Here is an 18923-nt window from a genome sequence, read left to right on the forward strand (position 1 = left end):
ACACTAGGGCTAGGTAGTTAACATTGCTAAATAGGGAGACTGCCAACACTAGGGCTAGGTAGTTAACATTGCTAAATAGGGAGACTGCCAACAATAGGGCTAGGTAGTTAACATTGCTAAATAGGGAGACTGCCAACACTTACTAGGGCTAGGTAGTTAACATTGCTAAATAGGGAGACTGCCAACACTTACTAGGGCTAGGTAGTTAACATTGCTAAATAGGGAGACTGCCAACACTAGGGCTAGGTAGTTAACATTGCTAAATAGGGAGACTGCCAACACTTACTAGGGCTAGGTAGTTAACATTGCTAAATAGGGAGACTGCCAACACTAGGGCTAGGTAGTTAACATTGCTAAATAGGGAGACTGCCAACACTAGGGCTAGGTAGTTAACATTGCTAAATAGGGAGACTGCCAACACTAGGGCTAGGTAGTTAACATTGCTAAATAGGGAGACTGCCAACACTAGGGCTAGGTAGTTAACATTGCTAAATAGGGAGACTGCCAACACTAGGGCTAGGTAGTTAACATTGCTAAATAGGGAGACTGCCAACACTAGGGCTAGGTAGTTAACATTGCTAAATAGGGAGACTGCCAACACTAGGGCTAGGTAGTTAACATTGCTAAATAGGGAGACTGCCAACACTAGGGCTAGGTAGTTAACATTGCTAAATAGGGAGACTGCCAACACTAGGGCTAGGTAGTTAACATTGCTAAATAGGGAGACTGCCAACACTAGGGCTAGGTAGTTAACATTGCTAAATAGGGAGACTGCCAACACTAGGGCTAGGTAGTTAACATTGCTAAATAGGGAGACTGCCAACACTAGGGCTAGGTAGTTAACATTGCTAAATAGGGAGACTGCCAACACTAGGGCTAGGTAGTTAACATTGCTAAATAGGGAGACTGCCAACACTAGGGCTAGGTAGTTAACATTGCTAAATAGGGAGACTGCCAACACTAGGGCTAGGTAGCTCAGTTGGTAAAGTGAGGAGCTTAAAATCCCACTTTAGTTAATTAATCTTCGTTGAACCCCCCCCCCACACACATACACACACAATAATAATAATAATAATAATAATAATAATAATAATAATAATAAAATCAAAAATAAACGGAGTAGTATAACTCCACATCAAGAGAAACACATAATAATAAAATAAATAAATAAATAATACTAAGATTGATACAGTTAGTACAATAATTAATGAACGATAGGCCCACAAACTAATAAATGAAAACATTTTAATTTGGCAAAATTGTATTAACTAGATTGTTTAGTGTATTTCAGTTAAATGTAAGCAGTGAACGATTACACATGAACAGAGTAGCAAAATACTACACCAATTTATGTCAATTGCTATACTAACAAATCACCATTTGCTACTCCATTCAGTATGCACAAAACAAGTTCAGTACAAAATTGTAATTTAAAATTGTTGGACGAATCGTTCCCTGATAAGTATATACAATAAAAGGCTTGTGTTTATTATTATTATTAATATCAAATAATATAAAGACTAAGTAAACCATGTGGAAGCACTTTAAGTATTGGTCAACGGTTATAGGCCTAAAGGCCTAAAGGTAGAGCCTACTTTGTGCAATTACGAAGTAAGAAGTAAGGCTGGACAAAATGTAAGGTTGTAATATACTTCTTTGAACTTAGTGCATTAGATGCTGAAACGGTGTTCTATGTGTATTCATTGTAGTGGATTTAAATATGTTAATTGTATTGTAGTTTAGAATTAATTATTTCTTGACAATCTACAATCGTACTCCATTATTAAGAGCAAGTTATATACATTTGTACATGTAGAGGTTGTATTGAAACGAGTACATGTACATTATGAAGTTCAGAATCTCTTGTTTGCTTTACAATATTCATTGTGGTTTATACTGATAACATTCCTTTTTGTTCCAATAATATTTATTTGTTTCGTTGGATATCATTATATATTCAGGGAAGCAGTGAAGGGACATCGTTCGAATTCAGGTCATAAGACTTGTGTCATTGAACAAAACACTCAACTAATAATGGTAATTGCTTCTAGATGCATACACGAATGCAGAGATGGTTCGTGTGATTGATTTAGCTAATTGATAATTGAGCTTAGAAGGTTTAAAGAATGAATGTAATGGCTTGATTTAGCTAAGTGATACTTGAACTGAAAAGGTTTAAAGAATGAATGTAATGGCTTGATTTAGCTAAGTGATAATTGAGCTTACAAGGTTTAAAGAATGAATGTAATGGCCAAGTGACATATCAAGGGGGTAATGATGTTTGAACTGCTTTAAGACGAGCACTATATAAATACTGTTTAATATTATTATTGAGAGGGGAGAGAGAAAGAAGAAGTCATAATCATAACTTTCTCAGAATTGTGACTTATATCTCATAATTATGATAAATGTCTCACAATCATGACTTAGAAAAACACAATAATAACTTCTGAATTAAATCTCACACATGTATATTAGCGTTTGTCATTTGTTCAATTAAGTCATATTTGGGATATACATTATACCTTTTATTTTGACTCATAAAAAGTCACAACTATGAATTTCTCTTTCTCTCTTGTCTCCCAATTTCTTAAAACAAATCATATTAAATAAATAAATAAATAAATAATAAATAAAATAAAACTATAACTGCTGTATAGGCATTTAACAGCAATTTAATTGACGTCAAGCCCTTATTATCAAATGATAATAAAAAAAGTATTTTTATACCAAAGTAATTACAAACCTGAGGCTGCTTTTACAGAACAATGACTATGTTAGTACATATTGAAAAGGCACAATCTCCAAGTGCAAACAAAATGCACTGAAAAAAAAACCTACCAAGGCACTTTGCATTTCAGTTATGTTTGCATCTTCGTGTTGAATGTAAAAATATCAAAGAACCAAACCCCATTATCTACGCTGTATATGCATTTGATAAACCAATTTAAATTTACCTCACGCCCTACAGTAAAATGATTTAAACAAAAATGCTTATTTTACCAAACTAATTGTGTACCTGAGGCAACTTTCAGACAACAATGGCTATGCTAGTACAATGTACATACATGCTGAAGATGCCACTCTTGAGTACAAACACAGCCCAATGAACCATTATAGAGGTAACATTGTATAAATAATGAGGCACATTGTGTGGAGGAAACCAAGAGCAACACCAAGCGCACCTTGGTTACCGAAAGGATCAACATTTTTAGTAAAAACCCAGGCTGGTCGGAACTAGCCTTAGGACCATGGTTTTATCCATGGTCCCAATAGCCTGTTCCATGCTAACATGTGTAAAGCACAGAGGGGAACCAGTGACACAATATAGTGAAAAGGCAGAAGGCAACCGATTGGGGGGAAGGGGGTGGTTAAAAAAACGGATTTCCAGAGAAATCACACCACATCCCTGAATTAATGTCAGCATCTTCAACAAAATTAAATGGCTCTGTATTTTTCACTTACGGAAGATTTTAGTTTCGAGTTATTCTTCCTCCAGCAACTTTCCTTTGAGTTGATGTTGAGGCAGTGACTTGTCTTGTAGGCCTTGTAGCAGCAGTCACCTTCTGAGATCTTGAAGTCCTTGACACTTGGCTCTTTAGAAAACAAAAAAAAGTTTGGTGTAATTTCAAGCTTTGGTATGGTTATCAATCGGACATCCCCTAGGGCTTTGCACTTCGGAGTAAATACTTGCCATGTGGCAAATGTTAGTGTTTAGCCGGTTCATACTTCCTGCGAATGCGATAACAATTTTGACGGTACAGCCCTGTTTTCGCAGCGAATGTTTCGCATGAGTTGAGCACAGCAAATTTTTCGTTGCGAAGGTGTGGCATCAACATTTGTATCACATTTGCAGGAAGTTTGAACCAAGCTTACTGGCCCTCACTTCAGGCCTTTAAAGAGGCGTTATGTAATGGTACTATGCACATATAATAAAGTCAGTGTTTCTTGTCACATCAAAGAATATGTTTTACTGTCATTTATTCCTTTTCAGAACCACCCCAACTCATTGAGAGATAGTTATTACATGGTGTTACCGCAAACTTTTCTATATCTTACTTCCACCATGCAAAGTTTCAAATCCTACCTATTCCCGTTGTATTTAATTTCTATGTTAATTTCTGCATCGGCGATAAAGAATATAATTTGTTTTTTTTAACTTGACACAGATGAGTTATAAGCACTGTATACTTGAGCACATAACAAAAATCTGGTCCACAGTATTTGCCTGTGGATTTTTTTTCAGAACTTGTTAAAGTTTCGACTCCCTCTGAGTATACAGTTCTGTACACAATGGTGTTTAAGTGTAAAACCAAAATAAATTCATGTTACATTTCTTCTTCTTCTTCATGTACATGTATAAGTAGGAATGGTAAACAAAGCTGTTACCTGAATGGTACTTTGAAGTTTAGGTTTGGCAGACTGTTTGTCGATACTTTGCCTGCCTCCAGTAGCGGAGCTTTTGGACTTCTGATCAGCTCTTGTCTGAGAGTGATGAGGCATTCCTTTTGTTTGATTTGTCTTGGAGTTTCCTTGAGAGTGTGAAACCGGTTGTGACCCACGGTCTCCCTGTGACGCCTGGTTTGGCCTAGGGTTTACATGGGTGTGTGATGTCTGGTTTACCCCAGGGTCTACCTGGGTGTGTGACGTCTGGTGTGCCCCATGGTTTAACATGCCTTGCCTGGTGAGGACAGCATTAGCAGCATGTCCTTGGGATTGATTTGAGGGTACCAGTTCCTGCCAAGTCACCATTCCTGAAAAATAAACAAAAGAGGCCTGTAAGGTATGATCCGGGAATAATGAAAACGGAACTCTAACATTTGTGCAGTTCAGTTGAGTAAAAATTTGCAAATTGTTATTATTATTTTTTATTGTAGAATTTTAGTGATGAAATCAAGGTTGCTCATAAGTGAATTTAGTCACCGTAGCTCGCAAGCCTTAGGAAACCCTTCAAACAATTATTGCTCTGCTAACCCAAAACCCCTTTTCTTCCACGGTAAGTTTTCTGAGTTCTTTTACGTACACTACTAATCCTAGTACACATGACCCATGAGTTTCATGTCCCATCCAAAGGACAAAGCAATGATGGTAAATCTTGCTCAAGGATACAAGTGCCAGGACCAGGACACGAACCCACACTCCACTGATCAGAAACATCAGAGCTTGAGTCTGGTGCTCTTAACCGCTCAACCACGACACACCACATCAGAAAAATAATAAACAATTTGCTCACAGTTACGGATTTCTTTTAACCTTGTCTTTATCCTGAAATCACTTAGTATAGTGCTCACCCTCTTTTTGATTTGAGATTCTGACTGTTTCCTTGGTCACAACCTGCCTACTGTCTGTAGTGATGTGTGAACCGTTCTCTGCTAGGTCGGGAGGTTGCTGTAAGAGCTGGCAGATTAAAAGAGAAAACACATGTCCTAATGTTGAAAGAGATTGCCCTTTAACAAAGAAACTGTTCTTGTTCCTGTTTATGTTATGTTTTTCTGTCCTAAGGCATCTAAACATAAGCCTCGGCTTCCAGATGATGCCTCCATATTTTTTTTCTCTGCCTCGTTAAATAATATACAAATATTGAGTGGCTCAGAGTGGAATGGGAGGAATATTATCGCAAGGTAAAATTTGGACTGTTCCATTTCACGAGGCAAAGCTGAGTGAAATTCCAAGCTCAGTCCAAATTTTACCGAGCGATAATATTCCTTCCATTCCACGAATTAAAGCCACTCAATATTTGTTTTATATAACTGACATATAGATCATTGTCATTTGATGCATTTTAAAAGTATAACATTATGAAAAATCACCATAAATTACTGTAAACCAAAAATCGTATAGCGCCGCGTAGCGGCAACAATGCACAAATCGGATCATTGTTACATTATGACTAGAGAAATCAAACCAAACATCATGGCCCAGTTTCTTAAAGCTGTTAGCAATATTCTTGGCTAACAAAGAAATGACTGCGGTGAAAGTTGCAGCAATGTTAAGTGTATTGTGTTCTGGCTGGTTACCTACTTCTGCTATACAAAAACAATTGCTATGCTTAGCATGACTTTGTGCTTACAGGTTTGAAATTGGTCCCATGTCTTTTCCAGACAGTATACAAAATGAAAGACAAAATTGATATAAATGCATTTTCATGAAACAAGAAAACTATCTGTTATCAACTTACCATCTGTATGTAATGCTGGAGAGCTGATTGTCTTTCCTTATGTTCAGCTAGTCTCTCAAGTAGAATATTAGAACTTCAAATTAAAACAATAATAATAATTAATTATCTGTCAAGGAGGATTGCATTGTATAGGATGAGTAAGAAGTACAGTACAAAATGGAAGAGCATTTATTTATGATAAATAAGGATTGAGGTGCGTTGAAATGATGACATTTTCACCTTTTGGTAACCTCTGGGGTTAAAGGAACACGTTGCCTTGGATCGCTCGAGTTGGTCTTTGAAAAGCGTTTGTAACCAAAATGTTTGACTCCCATAAATGGCCGACCGTGTTAGTTCGCAAAGTAAAAGGAAAACCATGCACATTTGTGTGGATCATTGTATTCTACTTTTAAATCATATTTCTAACCATCTGCATTTAATAACAAATGGTTCCAAACGCTTTTCAAAGACCAACTCGAGTGATCCAAGGCAACGTGTTCCTTCAACATTTCAGAGCTTTTGGGAAGTGTCCTAGGCTCTGAAGAAGTAGACCGTAAAGCAGATTTATTTACATAAAGAACAAAATGGTTCAACATGTCCACATATTTCCTTAATGTTGAATATACAAATAAGAAAATAACAACCAAATAAAAATGCATGTAATAATTTGAAGCATGTACCTTTCATGAGGAATGGGGCCTGATTCCAACTCACAACTAGTATCATCTTCACTGGGATAAGCTGCAATAGAATCTAAACAAAGCAGGACATCAAATGAAAAAAAGGTAAATGGCTGGATGTTTCCACGCTAGAAGAATCTTTCTCAAAGAGGCTTAGCCTTTGAGAAATACTTGTAAGGCCATCAACAATTGCATTACCAAAGGTCATTTTGGTTGGTAAGCATTGTACAACAACTATACTATTTTCTCAAAATCAAAAATTATCTACAATATGAATTATATCTAGGATGAATTCAATAGAAATGTTGTGTTATAATTTTGTTTTACAAATATCACACAATGTAAAAATCATTTAATTTGATAATAAAACAAACATCACTTGAATACAAATATAAAGCAATAAAAAGAGCTAGGGAAACTGAGGGGATAAACATAAACAAAATAAAGGGTTGAACAAAGAAAAATAGACTTAGAGTAATGGCAGGTGTGGCGTCTGACTTGCACCCCAAGGAAAGCCAAGATGGTGACAAACTAGGAAAACCATCAACATTAATGCTGGATAGCTTGGATGGTAGAGCGCCATTACATTAAACCAGAGGTTGCAGTTTCAAGTCCGACTGTCACTCTAGTCAATTGGTCTTTGTTCGACCCACAATTCATACAAACATGTGATAAGGCCTATCAAATACAACACAAAACTTAGCAGAGATCAAGTTAACAAGAAAATCTGTTCATTGTAGTTTTTCAGATAAAAGGTCAGTCGCAACTGCAAAGTAATAAAACACACAAGCAATCAATAATAACGATATTAAGGAGCCTTTACAAGACACAAGAAACAATTTACAGGCAACCAGTTTAAGGCAATCTCCAAGAAGGAAAGGCATTCACATCAATGTTCACATATTTTTCTTGTAGAATTTCTGACAATGTTAAAAAATGACTCATGTGCCAAGAAATGGTCCTGTAGTATGCACTGCAGTTGGTTGCCTCCAAGTTGCCTGCAAAAGTTGCCTCGTGTGACAAGGCACTTATATAGCGCACATATCCATCAAACAATGCAGTATTCCATGGAATTACATTCTCAAATACTTGAAAACCTTTTAACTTACTTGTTGTTTTAGTGTCGTCCAATGTCGGCTGGATCTCTCTAAAATCTCTAAAATCCTCTTCTCTCTCACCTCGCCCTTCTTTGAGCCCACCCCAACCTCCAGTAACCCGCAAGATGTCACCTAGTGTCACCCCCCCTAGCCCCCTGGGTGTCATCCCCTCTAGCCCCCTGGGTGTCACCCCCTCCAGCCCCCTGGGTGTCTCATCCCTGAGAGGTGAACTATGACTCGATGGAGGTGTCATCTTTAACATCTGTAACCCACTAGAGATCAAATCCTGACTAGGAAAGGTGTTAGCGACAGGGTTGGATTTGATAGATCTTTCCCACTGATCCCCCATGACACCTGTAAAGGTTATCGGATTAGGATCAGCAACGGGGTACTGGTAATCCTGATGAGAGGACAACTTCTTATCGACCGAAGCAATCACTCCATACTGCCTGTCTTGAGTGTTGGTAATCACCGGTGCAGGGTACCCAGTGTTTGATACACCGTTGTTGTTTTGGGATGAGAAGCCTTCAACCTTGCCGTCTCTGGTTGCAGATACGTTGTCCATAAACTGGGTATAGAGACTGACTGGGATATCTTGTCGATGAGTGAAGTCTCTTAGGTTGTTGTGGGAGGGGTAAGTGGGATTGGTGTGAGGGTTGAATGGATCTTGGGAAGGGGGGCTTTGAGATGCCACAGTGGTGGATAATGAGAAGTTGGGGACGTGGAATGAATCGTCTTCTCGACCGTCACCATCCTCGTGCTCTGAGCAGGGAGAAGAAAACAAATAGGGGTCTTGTCAAAATGAATCCAGGGCAGGTAGTTGGATAACAAATCTCCAACTGTGTTGGATTTCTATTAGACATGGTTTTACTCACTGAAAGGTACAATATTCCAATGCACTAAAGATTAGTCTTTAAGAATTCTACCTTGTTTGTTATATAGTTCCCTGGCTCCTACTCTTTTTGGCGTATTTACAAATCTTTAACCCTACTTTTACAGAATTAACATCTTTTAGTATTGTACCTTGTTTGCTGTCTAGTTCCCCGCCTCCTACTCCAACTCCTCGTTGTGGTGATGATACAGAGATAGTAATAGGGCTCGCTAATGGTCTGGTACCTTTTAATTTATCTGAAACACCACCTCCTAAAAATTCTCTAGTGGATTTTAAATCCTGGAAAAACAAAAAGAAGAAAAAACCCCATTTATACCTGACCTGACCTTGTGACCTTGCAGAGTGTTTCCTGAAGGGTGAATGACAGCACAAGACACATACAGGACTCGCCTCTAGCTATCAGGCAATCTTGGTGGTCTTGTTGGTAAGACAATGCTCTAGATTTGCACAAGTCATGGGTTCGAACCCCACCCTTGTCACACGAAGTTGGGTGCTTTCAGATGCTTGATTTCGAGACCTCAAATTCTAAACTTGAGGTCTCAAAATCAAATTCGTGGAAATCACTTTTTTCTCAAAAACTAAATTACTTCAGAGGGAGCCGTTTCTCACAATGTTTTATACCATCAACCTCTCCCCACTACTCGTTACCAAGTAAGGTTTTATGCTAATAAATATTTTGAGTAATTACCAATAGTGCCAACTAAGCTTGGGCAATATCGATTTATTTTATTCACGATATATCACTGACAATATATCGCGATATTCGATATAATCGCGATTAATGAAATTTGACATCATCAGTCTTCAAACTCCAAGTGAAAGTTGTAGAAGAGACAGTCCTAGCATAAGAGAGGTGTTCTAATGACCTATTCTTCTGCTTTTACTCCAAACCTATGGGGTGCAAGATGTCTCAGCGTGATATCGTCTCAGCGTGATATCGCCCAAACTTAGTGCCAACTGCCTTTAATTCACATACACGGCATAGAAAGAAAAAAAAGTTCATAACGGTGCGCTGCCAGCAACCCAGCAGCACTTGCGTTTGTGGCTAAAAAAAACCCTATTTATATTACCTTGATAAGAGGTGAGGCATTATTCATCTGGGAGAGAGCATCAGTGCAGAAAACTTGTACACCTTGTAATCGCTGAACTAACTGAGATCTCTGTTTCTGAGCTTTCTCAAGAAGTTTAGTCATCCCAGTCATGTCTTGATGATGCTGCTCTAATCTGAAAAGAGGAAAAGATAAGAAACAAACTGTAATCACTCTTAAAATTAATGGCAAGAAAAATCTTTGGTTTGAGGCCTACAGAAGCGCTTCATAGCATGGACAAACATTTCACTTTGAAGAACGATCCCAGTGGTTTGAGGCCTACAGCAGCGCTTCATAGTATGGACAAACATTTCACTTTGAAGAACGATCCCAGTGGTTTAAGGCCTACAGCAGCGCTTCATAGTATGGACAAACATTTCACTTTGAAGAACGATCCCAGTGGTTTGAGGCCTACAGCAGCGCTTCATAGTATGGACAAACATTTCACTTTGAAGAACAATCCCAGAAAGTGTTTCTTTTTGGCATGGTGAAAACCGCAGCTCTCCGCATATTCATTTTGTTTAATATTGAATGCAGACCAAGCCCTGCTACATGTATGAAGCTTAATGAATACCTTGTCTGATACTGCTTGGTCTGATCACTCAATTTCTTATCTCTGTTGGCAAGTTCTTGACTATGTGCTGCCCTCTGTTGACCAAACTGCTTCTGATGATGGTCCGTAAGCTCAGCTAGCTGCTTCCGATGTGACTCTCTTAACTCTGCTTCTGAATGACTGCTTCGTAGCTGCAGTTCACGTAGGCGCTCGTCGATACATTTCTCTAGTTTCTCTTGCCAGTGTGCCTCTTGTTTCTGCTGGGCTGCTTCAAATTTAGCTTGTTGAAGAGTCAGCTCAAGTTGACTATTCTCCTGAAAGACATTCAATTAGTTTGATCAGTTTTCTTTTCAAGGATTATAATAAAGCAGACAAAAAAATTGAAAGAAGCAACAACAAATCTCTGAATAAACACTGCTAAGTGTATTGCATATTCAAGTGTTTTGTATGCACAATCAAGATCATCTTTGATACCATTTTAGCCATTGTACCATTTCGTATTCTAGCATGAAGCCAAGGGCCCAAATACATAAGGAGATAAGCACAAGCAACTTTACTTACCAAAGGCTGACCAGCCATGCACCAATTGGTTTTCTGCTAAGTGTTGCTTGCAGAAATTTGCTTAGCAATATTAACTGCTTAAGCAGCTCTATGAAATTAGGCAAAGGTCATTCTCTTTTTTTGAAGATCCTGTATCTTACCTTGTCTCTTGATACTGAATTAAACTCATTCTTCAGCTTTTCCAACTCTTGCTCCTTAGTCGCCAGTAACTCTTCATTTCTTGCTTCCTTAGAAGATTTCGCCTACAGGGGTGAAAATATTGCCGTACAAACTATTAATAAAGTCTTAATTTTAGTAAAGATTACCAAAGCTTGTGAAATTTAGAATTGTTTAAATTGTTGCGGTACCCACTGCTTACATACTAGGATTCAAAATGCCTCTTACTGTGTACATGTACAGATCTGTTTTAGTTCGGCCTCTGGCCGCAAATACATTTTTAATTGTGTATAAACCATTTAATTCAAATCAAACCAAATCAACTGCTGGGCAATGTCTGAAGTTGGTAAGAAATCTGATTTAGAATGGCAAAGGCTGTGGGTTCAAATCTTTACACACATCAGTGTCAGGGTAAAATCAAATACTTTTCTTTATCCCTGATGTCAAAGTAAAATTTAATAAGAATAAGTTCACACCTATGAAACAATGCTTAATTATCACATTTTTAAAAGGAACTTGAAATGTGAAATTGTAGGTCTTGCAGACCAAAGATGTTTTGCACACAATGTGTCAGTTTGTGGCATCAGTGCCTACTTGATTTACCTTGTTCTTATCAAGTAGTTGCTGACGCTCCTTCTCAAATTGTTGACTTCTTTCTTGGAACTCTTTTCTCAATGCCTGGCTTTGTTGTCTTTCCTAAAAACATAAGTATTTTCCAGATCAATTAAAATAAGAAGTTTGTAAATAAATTACATCAACAGGCTTTGCAAGACGTCGTAATTAGCCTCGCAGGGGCTGCCAACCATGCATCTTACAATCAGGAAGATCTTGTTCAACAATCGAGGAGATATTTATAATTTTTCTAAGTAGACATGAAACAACTGATTTATTAAAGTGATTAAACTCATTAATTTACCTCTGCCAGCATATGTTGCACCTGTTTGACTTGTTTCTCCAATCGATGACGTTCCTCCATTTCGCCGTCTCGCTGTTTCTGAGCCTGTGCCGTTATCTTCTGCTCAGAGATTAATTGATCTTTGACTTTGGACTGCTCTTCTTGAAGGGCGAGTAACTAGAAATCATAACAAAGCCAGCATCATGAGAATGTTGCAAGGTGTTACAAGAGAGCTCGAAAATAACACTAGACAACAGGTCTGAGGCCAGTACTTTTAGCGTTGGGCTAGTAAAACTATGAATGGACAAGCCTGATGGCCTTGTGTTTAGCGTTGGGCTAATAAAACTATGAATGGACAAGCCTGATGGCCTTGTGTTTAGCGTTGGGCTAGTAAAACTATGAATGGACAAGCCTGATGGCCTTGTGTTTAGCGTTGGGCTAGTAAAACTATGAATGGACAAGCCTGATGGCCTTGTGTTTAGCGTTGGGCTAGTAAAACAATGAATGGACAAGCCTGATGGCCTTGTGTTTAGCATTGGGCTAGTAAAACAATGAATGGACAAGCCTGATGGCCTTGTGTTTAGCGTTGGGCTAGTAAAACTATGAATGGACAAGCCTGATGGCCTTGTGTTTAGCGTTGGGCTAGTAAAACTATGAATGGACAAGCCTGATGGCCTTGTGTTTAGCGTTGGGCTAGTAAAACTATGAATGGACAAGCCTGATGGCCTTGTGTTTAGCATTGGGCTAGTAAAACAATGAATGGACAAGCCTGATGGCCTTGTGTTTAGCGTTGGGCTAGTAAAACTATGAATGGACAAGCCTGATGGCCTTGTGTTTAGCGTTGGGCTAGTAAAACAATGAATGGACAAGCCTGATGGCCTTGTGTTTAGCATTGGGCTAGTAAAACAATGAATGGACAAGCCTGATGGCCTTTTGTTTAGCGTTGGGCTAGTAAAACTATGAATGGACAAGCCTGATGGCCTTGTGTTTAGCGTTGGGCTAGTAAAACTATGAATGGACAAGCCTGATGGCCAGTACTTTTAGCGTTGGGCTAGTAAAACTATGAATGGACAAGCCTGATGGCCTTGTGTTTAGCGTTGGGCTAATAAAACTATGAATGGACAAGCCTGATGGCCTTGTGTTTAGCATTGGGCTAGTAAAACTATGAATGGACAAGCCTGATGGCCTTGTGTTTAGCGTTGGGCTAGTAAAACTATGAATGGACAAGCCTGATGGCCTTGTGTTTAGCGTTGGGCTAGTAAAACAATGAATGGACAAGCCTGATGGCCTTGTGTTTAGCATTGGGCTAGTAAAACAATGAATGGACAAGCCTGATGGCCTTGTGTTTAGCGTTGGGCTAGTAAAACTATGAATGGACAAGCCTGATGGCCTTGTGTTTAGCGTTGGGCTAGTAAAACTATGAATGGACAAGCCTGATGGCCTTGTGTTTAGCATTGGGCTAGTAAAACAATGAATGGACAAGCCTGATGGCCTTGTGTTTAGCGTTGGGCTAGTAAAACTATGAATGGACAAGCCTGATGGCCTTGTGTTAAGCGTTGGGCTAGTAAAACTATGAATGGACAAGCCTGATGGCCTTGTGTTTAGCGTTGGGCTAGTAAAACTATGAATGGACAAGCCTGATGGCCTTGTGTTTAGCGTTGGGCTAGTAAAACTATGAATGGACAAGCCTGATGGCCTTGTGTTTAGCGTTGGGCTAGTAAAACTATGAATGGACAAGCCTGATGGCCTTGTGTTTAGCGTTGGGCTAGTAAAACTATGAATGGACAAGCCTGATGGCCTTGTGTTTAGCGTTGGGCTAGTAAAACTATGAATGGACAAGCCTGCTGGCCTTGTGTTTAGCGTTGGGCTAGTAAAACTATGAATGGACAAGCCTGATGGCCTTGTGTTTAGCGTTGGGCTAGTAAAACTATGAATGGACAAGCCTGATGGGCTTGTGTTTAGCGTTGGGCTAGTAAAACTATGAATGGACAAGCCTGATGGCCATGTGTTTAGCGTTGGGCTAGTAAAACTATGAATGGACAAGCCTGATGGCCTTGTGTTTAGCATTGGGCTAGTAAAACTATGAATGGACAAGCCTGATGGCCTTGTGTTTTTCATTTGATTAATAAGAGTAATACCTCATTGTGTAATATTTTCCTTGTGAAAAATGTTGGCAATGAATCCGATATGTATCTTAATTCTGTGAAGTATTGAAGTAGCATGTCAAATGAGATAGATTTTTAATCTGGTCTTTGAGAAGAATTGCTGGTCCAGTAGAACCCGAGTGACTTCCATGTTCTTTTTTCCACAGAACTCAAGAGAGTACTAAGAATGCAGTGCTTTATACACGAATGATTAAACAAACTTCAAAGTCACTTTGATATACCACATGTGTATCTTGACCATGTATTCTTTTTAGGTGGTTTCTATTTTGACACTGTTTGCTACATACCTGAGTAACAGTGTCTTGATGTACTTGCATTGCTTGTTGTAACTCACGACCAAGTTTCTCTTTTGCCTGATTTAACTCCGACTGAATCTCCTCATAAGCCTACAACAGAAGAAACAAAATGTAACATTCTCTCTCGTCCCTTGGTGTTTCTACTTTCACAACTTTTGAACCAAAGGTGATATCAACATGGGGTTTAACAGTATTAAAGCATAGATTATGCTCTTTCAAATGTATACAACAAACTATTTAAAATTACCTAGGTCGACAAAGACTCATTATGCTAGATCACATCACAGATGGACAACTATTTCCGATTTTCCTTTCTAAGCTGTTTCCTTTTCTCTCACCTTTCTTAACTCTTCCATTTGTTGGGCAATCATTTTCTTTTCTTCCATCAATGTCTGGAGAGCTTCGTCTTTTTCTTGTTCTTGTTTCCTCCAGCCGTCCACAATTCTAGCAAGGGTCTGTCAAACAGTCAATAAATACCTTGAAAACATTTATAAATTCATTCAGATGTTACAGCTATTTGAGTAAAAGCTAAAACGAGAACCTTTTTTTATTATCTTGATCATCCATCATGTTGCATCCGTACCTTATCAAGTTGTTCAATCATGGCATCTTTCTTGCGGTCAGTAGAGATAGCCACAGCAAGTTGCTGTTGCGTCTCAAGAAGCTTGGCTTGTACCTCTCCAATCTGGTTCTCACAATGCTATAAGGGAAGGGAACAAAACAAAGAACAAATTGTCATATCTGTGACATTGGGGAAGGGGACAGGATTGCCTTTAGTTACAACTCCCTATTCTGGTTTTACGTCCTTAAACATGTCTAAGTGTTATGCCTAATAAATGTGTATCTGATATACATCCCCATGAACATTTCTAACTTAACCAGGGCTACAAAGGGCATCTGCCAGTTAACAAGGTAACTTTTATGTTTCCGAACTACCAGTAAATCAGGAGACTGAGCATGTTTGGTAACTTGATGGGAGTTCAGAGTTTAATGTATATACACAGATTCACTGTGATCACAACGAAAGTGTCTCTTAACAAAAAGCTTAAAATGCACAACCTGGAGTTGACATTATTACATCTGTGAGATGGCAAAGTTTTATTAAAGCGATCTAAGTTAGACATGCCATGCAAGAGTAGAGATAATTTGAATTGGCAAAACATAGTTAATGGCCTGATATTTTGACCTTAGCAGAGTCTTTCTCGAAGGCTAGAGAAAGACACTACCTGGATTGATACGTCAGGCCATTGACTATTTTTTGTAATAATATGTAGTTCTTTTGTTTTGAAGCAGTTTGCTTCGACTGATTCTATTTTCTCATAATTAAAACTCTAACCTTTCTCCGATAACGCTCCTTCTCTAGATAATCCTTTAGCATCTGATTCTCAGCATACAGCGAGTTATCTCTGGAAGACATTGCGGCAGGAATATGCATCCCGCTCAGATTCCTTAAGGAGGTTAGACCAAGACCACTGTCCATTGCAAGAGGAGAAACATCTTGGTAGGTGTGAGGCCTGAATAAAGGAGTAACGGAGAGCTGGTGCTAGTATAATTATTGTGAGAAACGACTCCCTCTGGAGTAACATAGTTTTTGAGATTGGCAATTTATCAATATTTGAATCTTAGAAAGACTTTAGGACTAAAGCTTTTCACAGGCATTTGAAAGCTCAACAAATTGTGAAAAAAGGTGTTTTTCTTTTATTATTTTCTTGCAACTTGATGAACAATTGAGCTAAAATTTGTGCAAATTGTTCTTTAATTGTCCTTGTGTTAATTGAACTTTGAACTTCGATGCCTTACCCGAGTAGTGAGTCTGTCCTATTGCTCTCAAAAGACTCTCTTGAAAAACCATTTTCTTCTCCACCATGAGTGGCCAGCAAGTCCCCGACACTCTCCTTCGATTCCAAACTGTCTCGTTCTGGTGAGAAATGCGAAATACAAGACAAACTTATAGCTCAATCAGTTCAACTTCATGTATTTTTGTTCAGCTTTGAAGCCAAGCCAAACTACTAGTTAATCTCCAAAGCAGTACTTACATGTAAGCAGCTTCCAGCGACAGAGTCCAACATCATCCTGAGGACGATCAGAGCATACTGATTGAAACATTGAGTAATCAACCATTGTTTCTTTTCAGAACCAACGCTACTCAAAATAGATTTACAATTAAGAAATAGTCCCCAATCTTTAGCTCAATACGCTTTTTCTGGCCTTGACATTGAACAAACTGGAAGCCATGAACTTAATGTTTGCATTTGTGTAAAATGAAAAATCGACTTACCGAGACGCGGTCTGCTTGTTGTGTTGTGTTGGATCATGTGATACAAACTCCGTCTCACCTGTTCCATTTCCTGAAGACCTGCAAGGTTCTTGTCAGAACTTCCAAGTTTCTGTAGAAGGAAATTGAATGAAATTCAAAGTGTCAAAGCCCCATTATAAATTTATTTCTCAAAGAATTAAACAACCTTATATCAACAACTGTATAATTCTTTAAATGTTTTGTTTGTTCAAGCGCCCTGAGAAAATTTTTTGGTAGATACATGTACATACGTGAACTATAACACTATCGTTTTCATCAAAGATTTGTCCCTACCTGGTGATGGGAGTATGGTTCAGGTTTAATTGTGTGAAGATCTTGGTGCTTTCCAAATGTTTTTGAACTTCCAGCAGACGCATTTAGAATGTGTGAGTCTGTTCTGAAGCTGGAAGCTGTAGTTGTCTTGGTTGACTGGTTGCTGAATAGTTGCCTGTTTGCCTGATGGTGGTAAGCCTGAGTCCGAGACTGGGATGAATGTTTCGTCTCTTTAGAATCTGCCGTTGCTGGAAGCCTTAGTGACTGTTGATAACCTTGGTCGATGTTTGAGAAAGGGGTGTTAGGAAGAGAGATACCCCTTCCCCTGTTTGTGCCGACGTCTTGACGGAAGGAAGGTTGAGGTTGATGATTAGAGACGTTGTGTTTCTCTAAAGAAGACTCTGTCAGTGTTGATGGGTTGTTTAGTCTAAACTCTGGGCTATCGTCAACGCCACTCCCTTTAAGTAGATTTCCAGTCGACTGAGCCAGTGAGGCTCGTAAGCTTGAAAGTTGACTGGCCGGAGATAGAAGGTCTTCATTCGTGGCTAGTGCATTCAGGAGAGGTGATGTTGCTGTACTGTCGAGGGCATCGATCCCGCTTAAACTGTCTGTGTCTGTTACTGAAGCCATTTGATGTTCTTCCTATGATAAAAAGCAAAACAAAATTGAGGTTAATGTTCATTCAAGGAAAATCAAATTTGTCTATGTTCCTACCATTTGTAGGTGGAGTCTTTGCTATACATTTAACATTGTATGTAGTTTAGTACAATGGCTGTATAATAAGATTGACAAGTCTGATGAGCACAATGTTGATGTACATAGCTCTACCTGGAACACCAAACGAAGAGCGCAAGAGTAGTCTACATTTGTACGTTATGATTATATCATAATACAATGTCTGTACAGCAATTTTAAAATCCACTACCAGATGGCTCAGGCTCCTCATGTTGATCTGCTCCCCACACATCAACCGACACACTCTTCACTCATTCGTAACCTCCCCCCCCCCACCCTTCTGACGATATCTTTGTTTTTATTTCAAATCATCACGCATCAGTATTCTTCTTTTATCAGAATAAATCAGAAATTGTTTGCCGCACATCAACGCTGACAAAACATTGTCATATAAACAATTTAATAACATAACAAACATGTTACAAACAAAATTCTACTTTCCTAATTCTTCGCAAAAGTTTCCGTTATCCTGCCAATAATTATTTCTTCATTTCTTTTTTTTCAAGTCAACAAAAAAGAACAACAAGTTGTTATGAAATAAATTTAAAATTTAAAAAGAAAAGTATCTAATTCTATTTATAATTTAAATTAGAGTAAATACTCAAATGCGATGCTCCTTTTAGATTAATTAAATGAAAAAGTGGTGGCATTGTACAGACAGTTTACTCAATAATTTAGCATTATGGTAACTATTTTTATTCATTTTATATATTTTTAAAAATTAATTAAAGAAATATCACAACTGGTTAAGGTGAAGTTCAACATAAATTCGGCAGACTCACGTTTTTTCCCCTCGCAGCTTCAACAAGCTCCGTTTAAATTCAGTATTCCTTCCTAAAATATAAAGAAATGCAAATCGTCTTTATGATAATCAGTCGGTCATGTATCAAATGCTACTGTAAATATGAGGTATTTTCGTCGTTTTCTGAGATAACATTGTTAACAAGGAGTGCTAGATTTTTTTGGGACGGCATTTTTAAATTTCGCTCAGTTGACGAAAGTAAATAGAACTTAACTTCCGGTAAGCAAATAAATATCACTACTTGCGGTTTTCGGGAATAGTTTGCTTAATGAAAATA

General features: G+C 38.4%; 1 protein-coding gene across 1 annotated transcript; it reads right to left on the bottom strand.

Annotated features, from left to right (window-relative positions):
- Nucleotides 1-1155: 1155 nt before the first annotated feature.
- Nucleotides 1156-18817, bottom strand: LOC117298843 (cingulin-like protein 1). Its single transcript, XM_033782192.1, has 20 exons — nt 18627-18817; nt 17131-17751; nt 16819-16927; nt 16341-16458; nt 15877-16054; nt 15124-15240; nt 14879-14995; nt 14532-14630; nt 12101-12256; nt 11788-11880; nt 11169-11270; nt 10489-10781; nt 9897-10050; nt 8958-9105; nt 7947-8696; nt 6838-6910; nt 6179-6251; nt 5292-5397; nt 4390-4754; nt 1156-3596 (listed from the first exon to the last, which is right to left on the bottom strand). The coding sequence occupies exons 2-20, from the start codon at nt 17737-17739 to the stop codon at nt 3474-3476; spliced, it is 3783 nt and encodes a 1260-aa protein (XP_033638083.1). The 5' UTR covers nt 17740-17751; nt 18627-18817; the 3' UTR covers nt 1156-3473.
- Nucleotides 18818-18923: the final 106 nt, after the last annotated feature.

This window comes from Asterias rubens, chromosome 13 (assembly GCF_902459465.1).
Source record: "Asterias rubens chromosome 13, eAstRub1.3, whole genome shotgun sequence".
NCBI lineage: Eukaryota > Metazoa > Echinodermata > Asteroidea > Forcipulatida > Asteriidae > Asterias > Asterias rubens.

Excerpts from the sequence above, each read along its gene's own strand:
- LOC117298843 (XM_033782192.1), bottom strand. The coding sequence starts at position 17,739 with ATGGCTTCAGTAACAGACACAGACAGTTTAAGCGGGATCGATGCCCTC. Across the intron at positions 14,996-15,123 it reads TGATTGAACAACTTGATAAG|ACCCTTGCTAGAATTGTGGA; the intron begins GTACGGATGCAA and ends ACTGTTTGACAG. Across the intron at positions 11,881-12,100 it reads TGCAACATATGCTGGCAGAG|GAAAGACAACAAAGCCAGGC; the intron begins GTAAATTAATGA and ends TTATGTTTTTAG.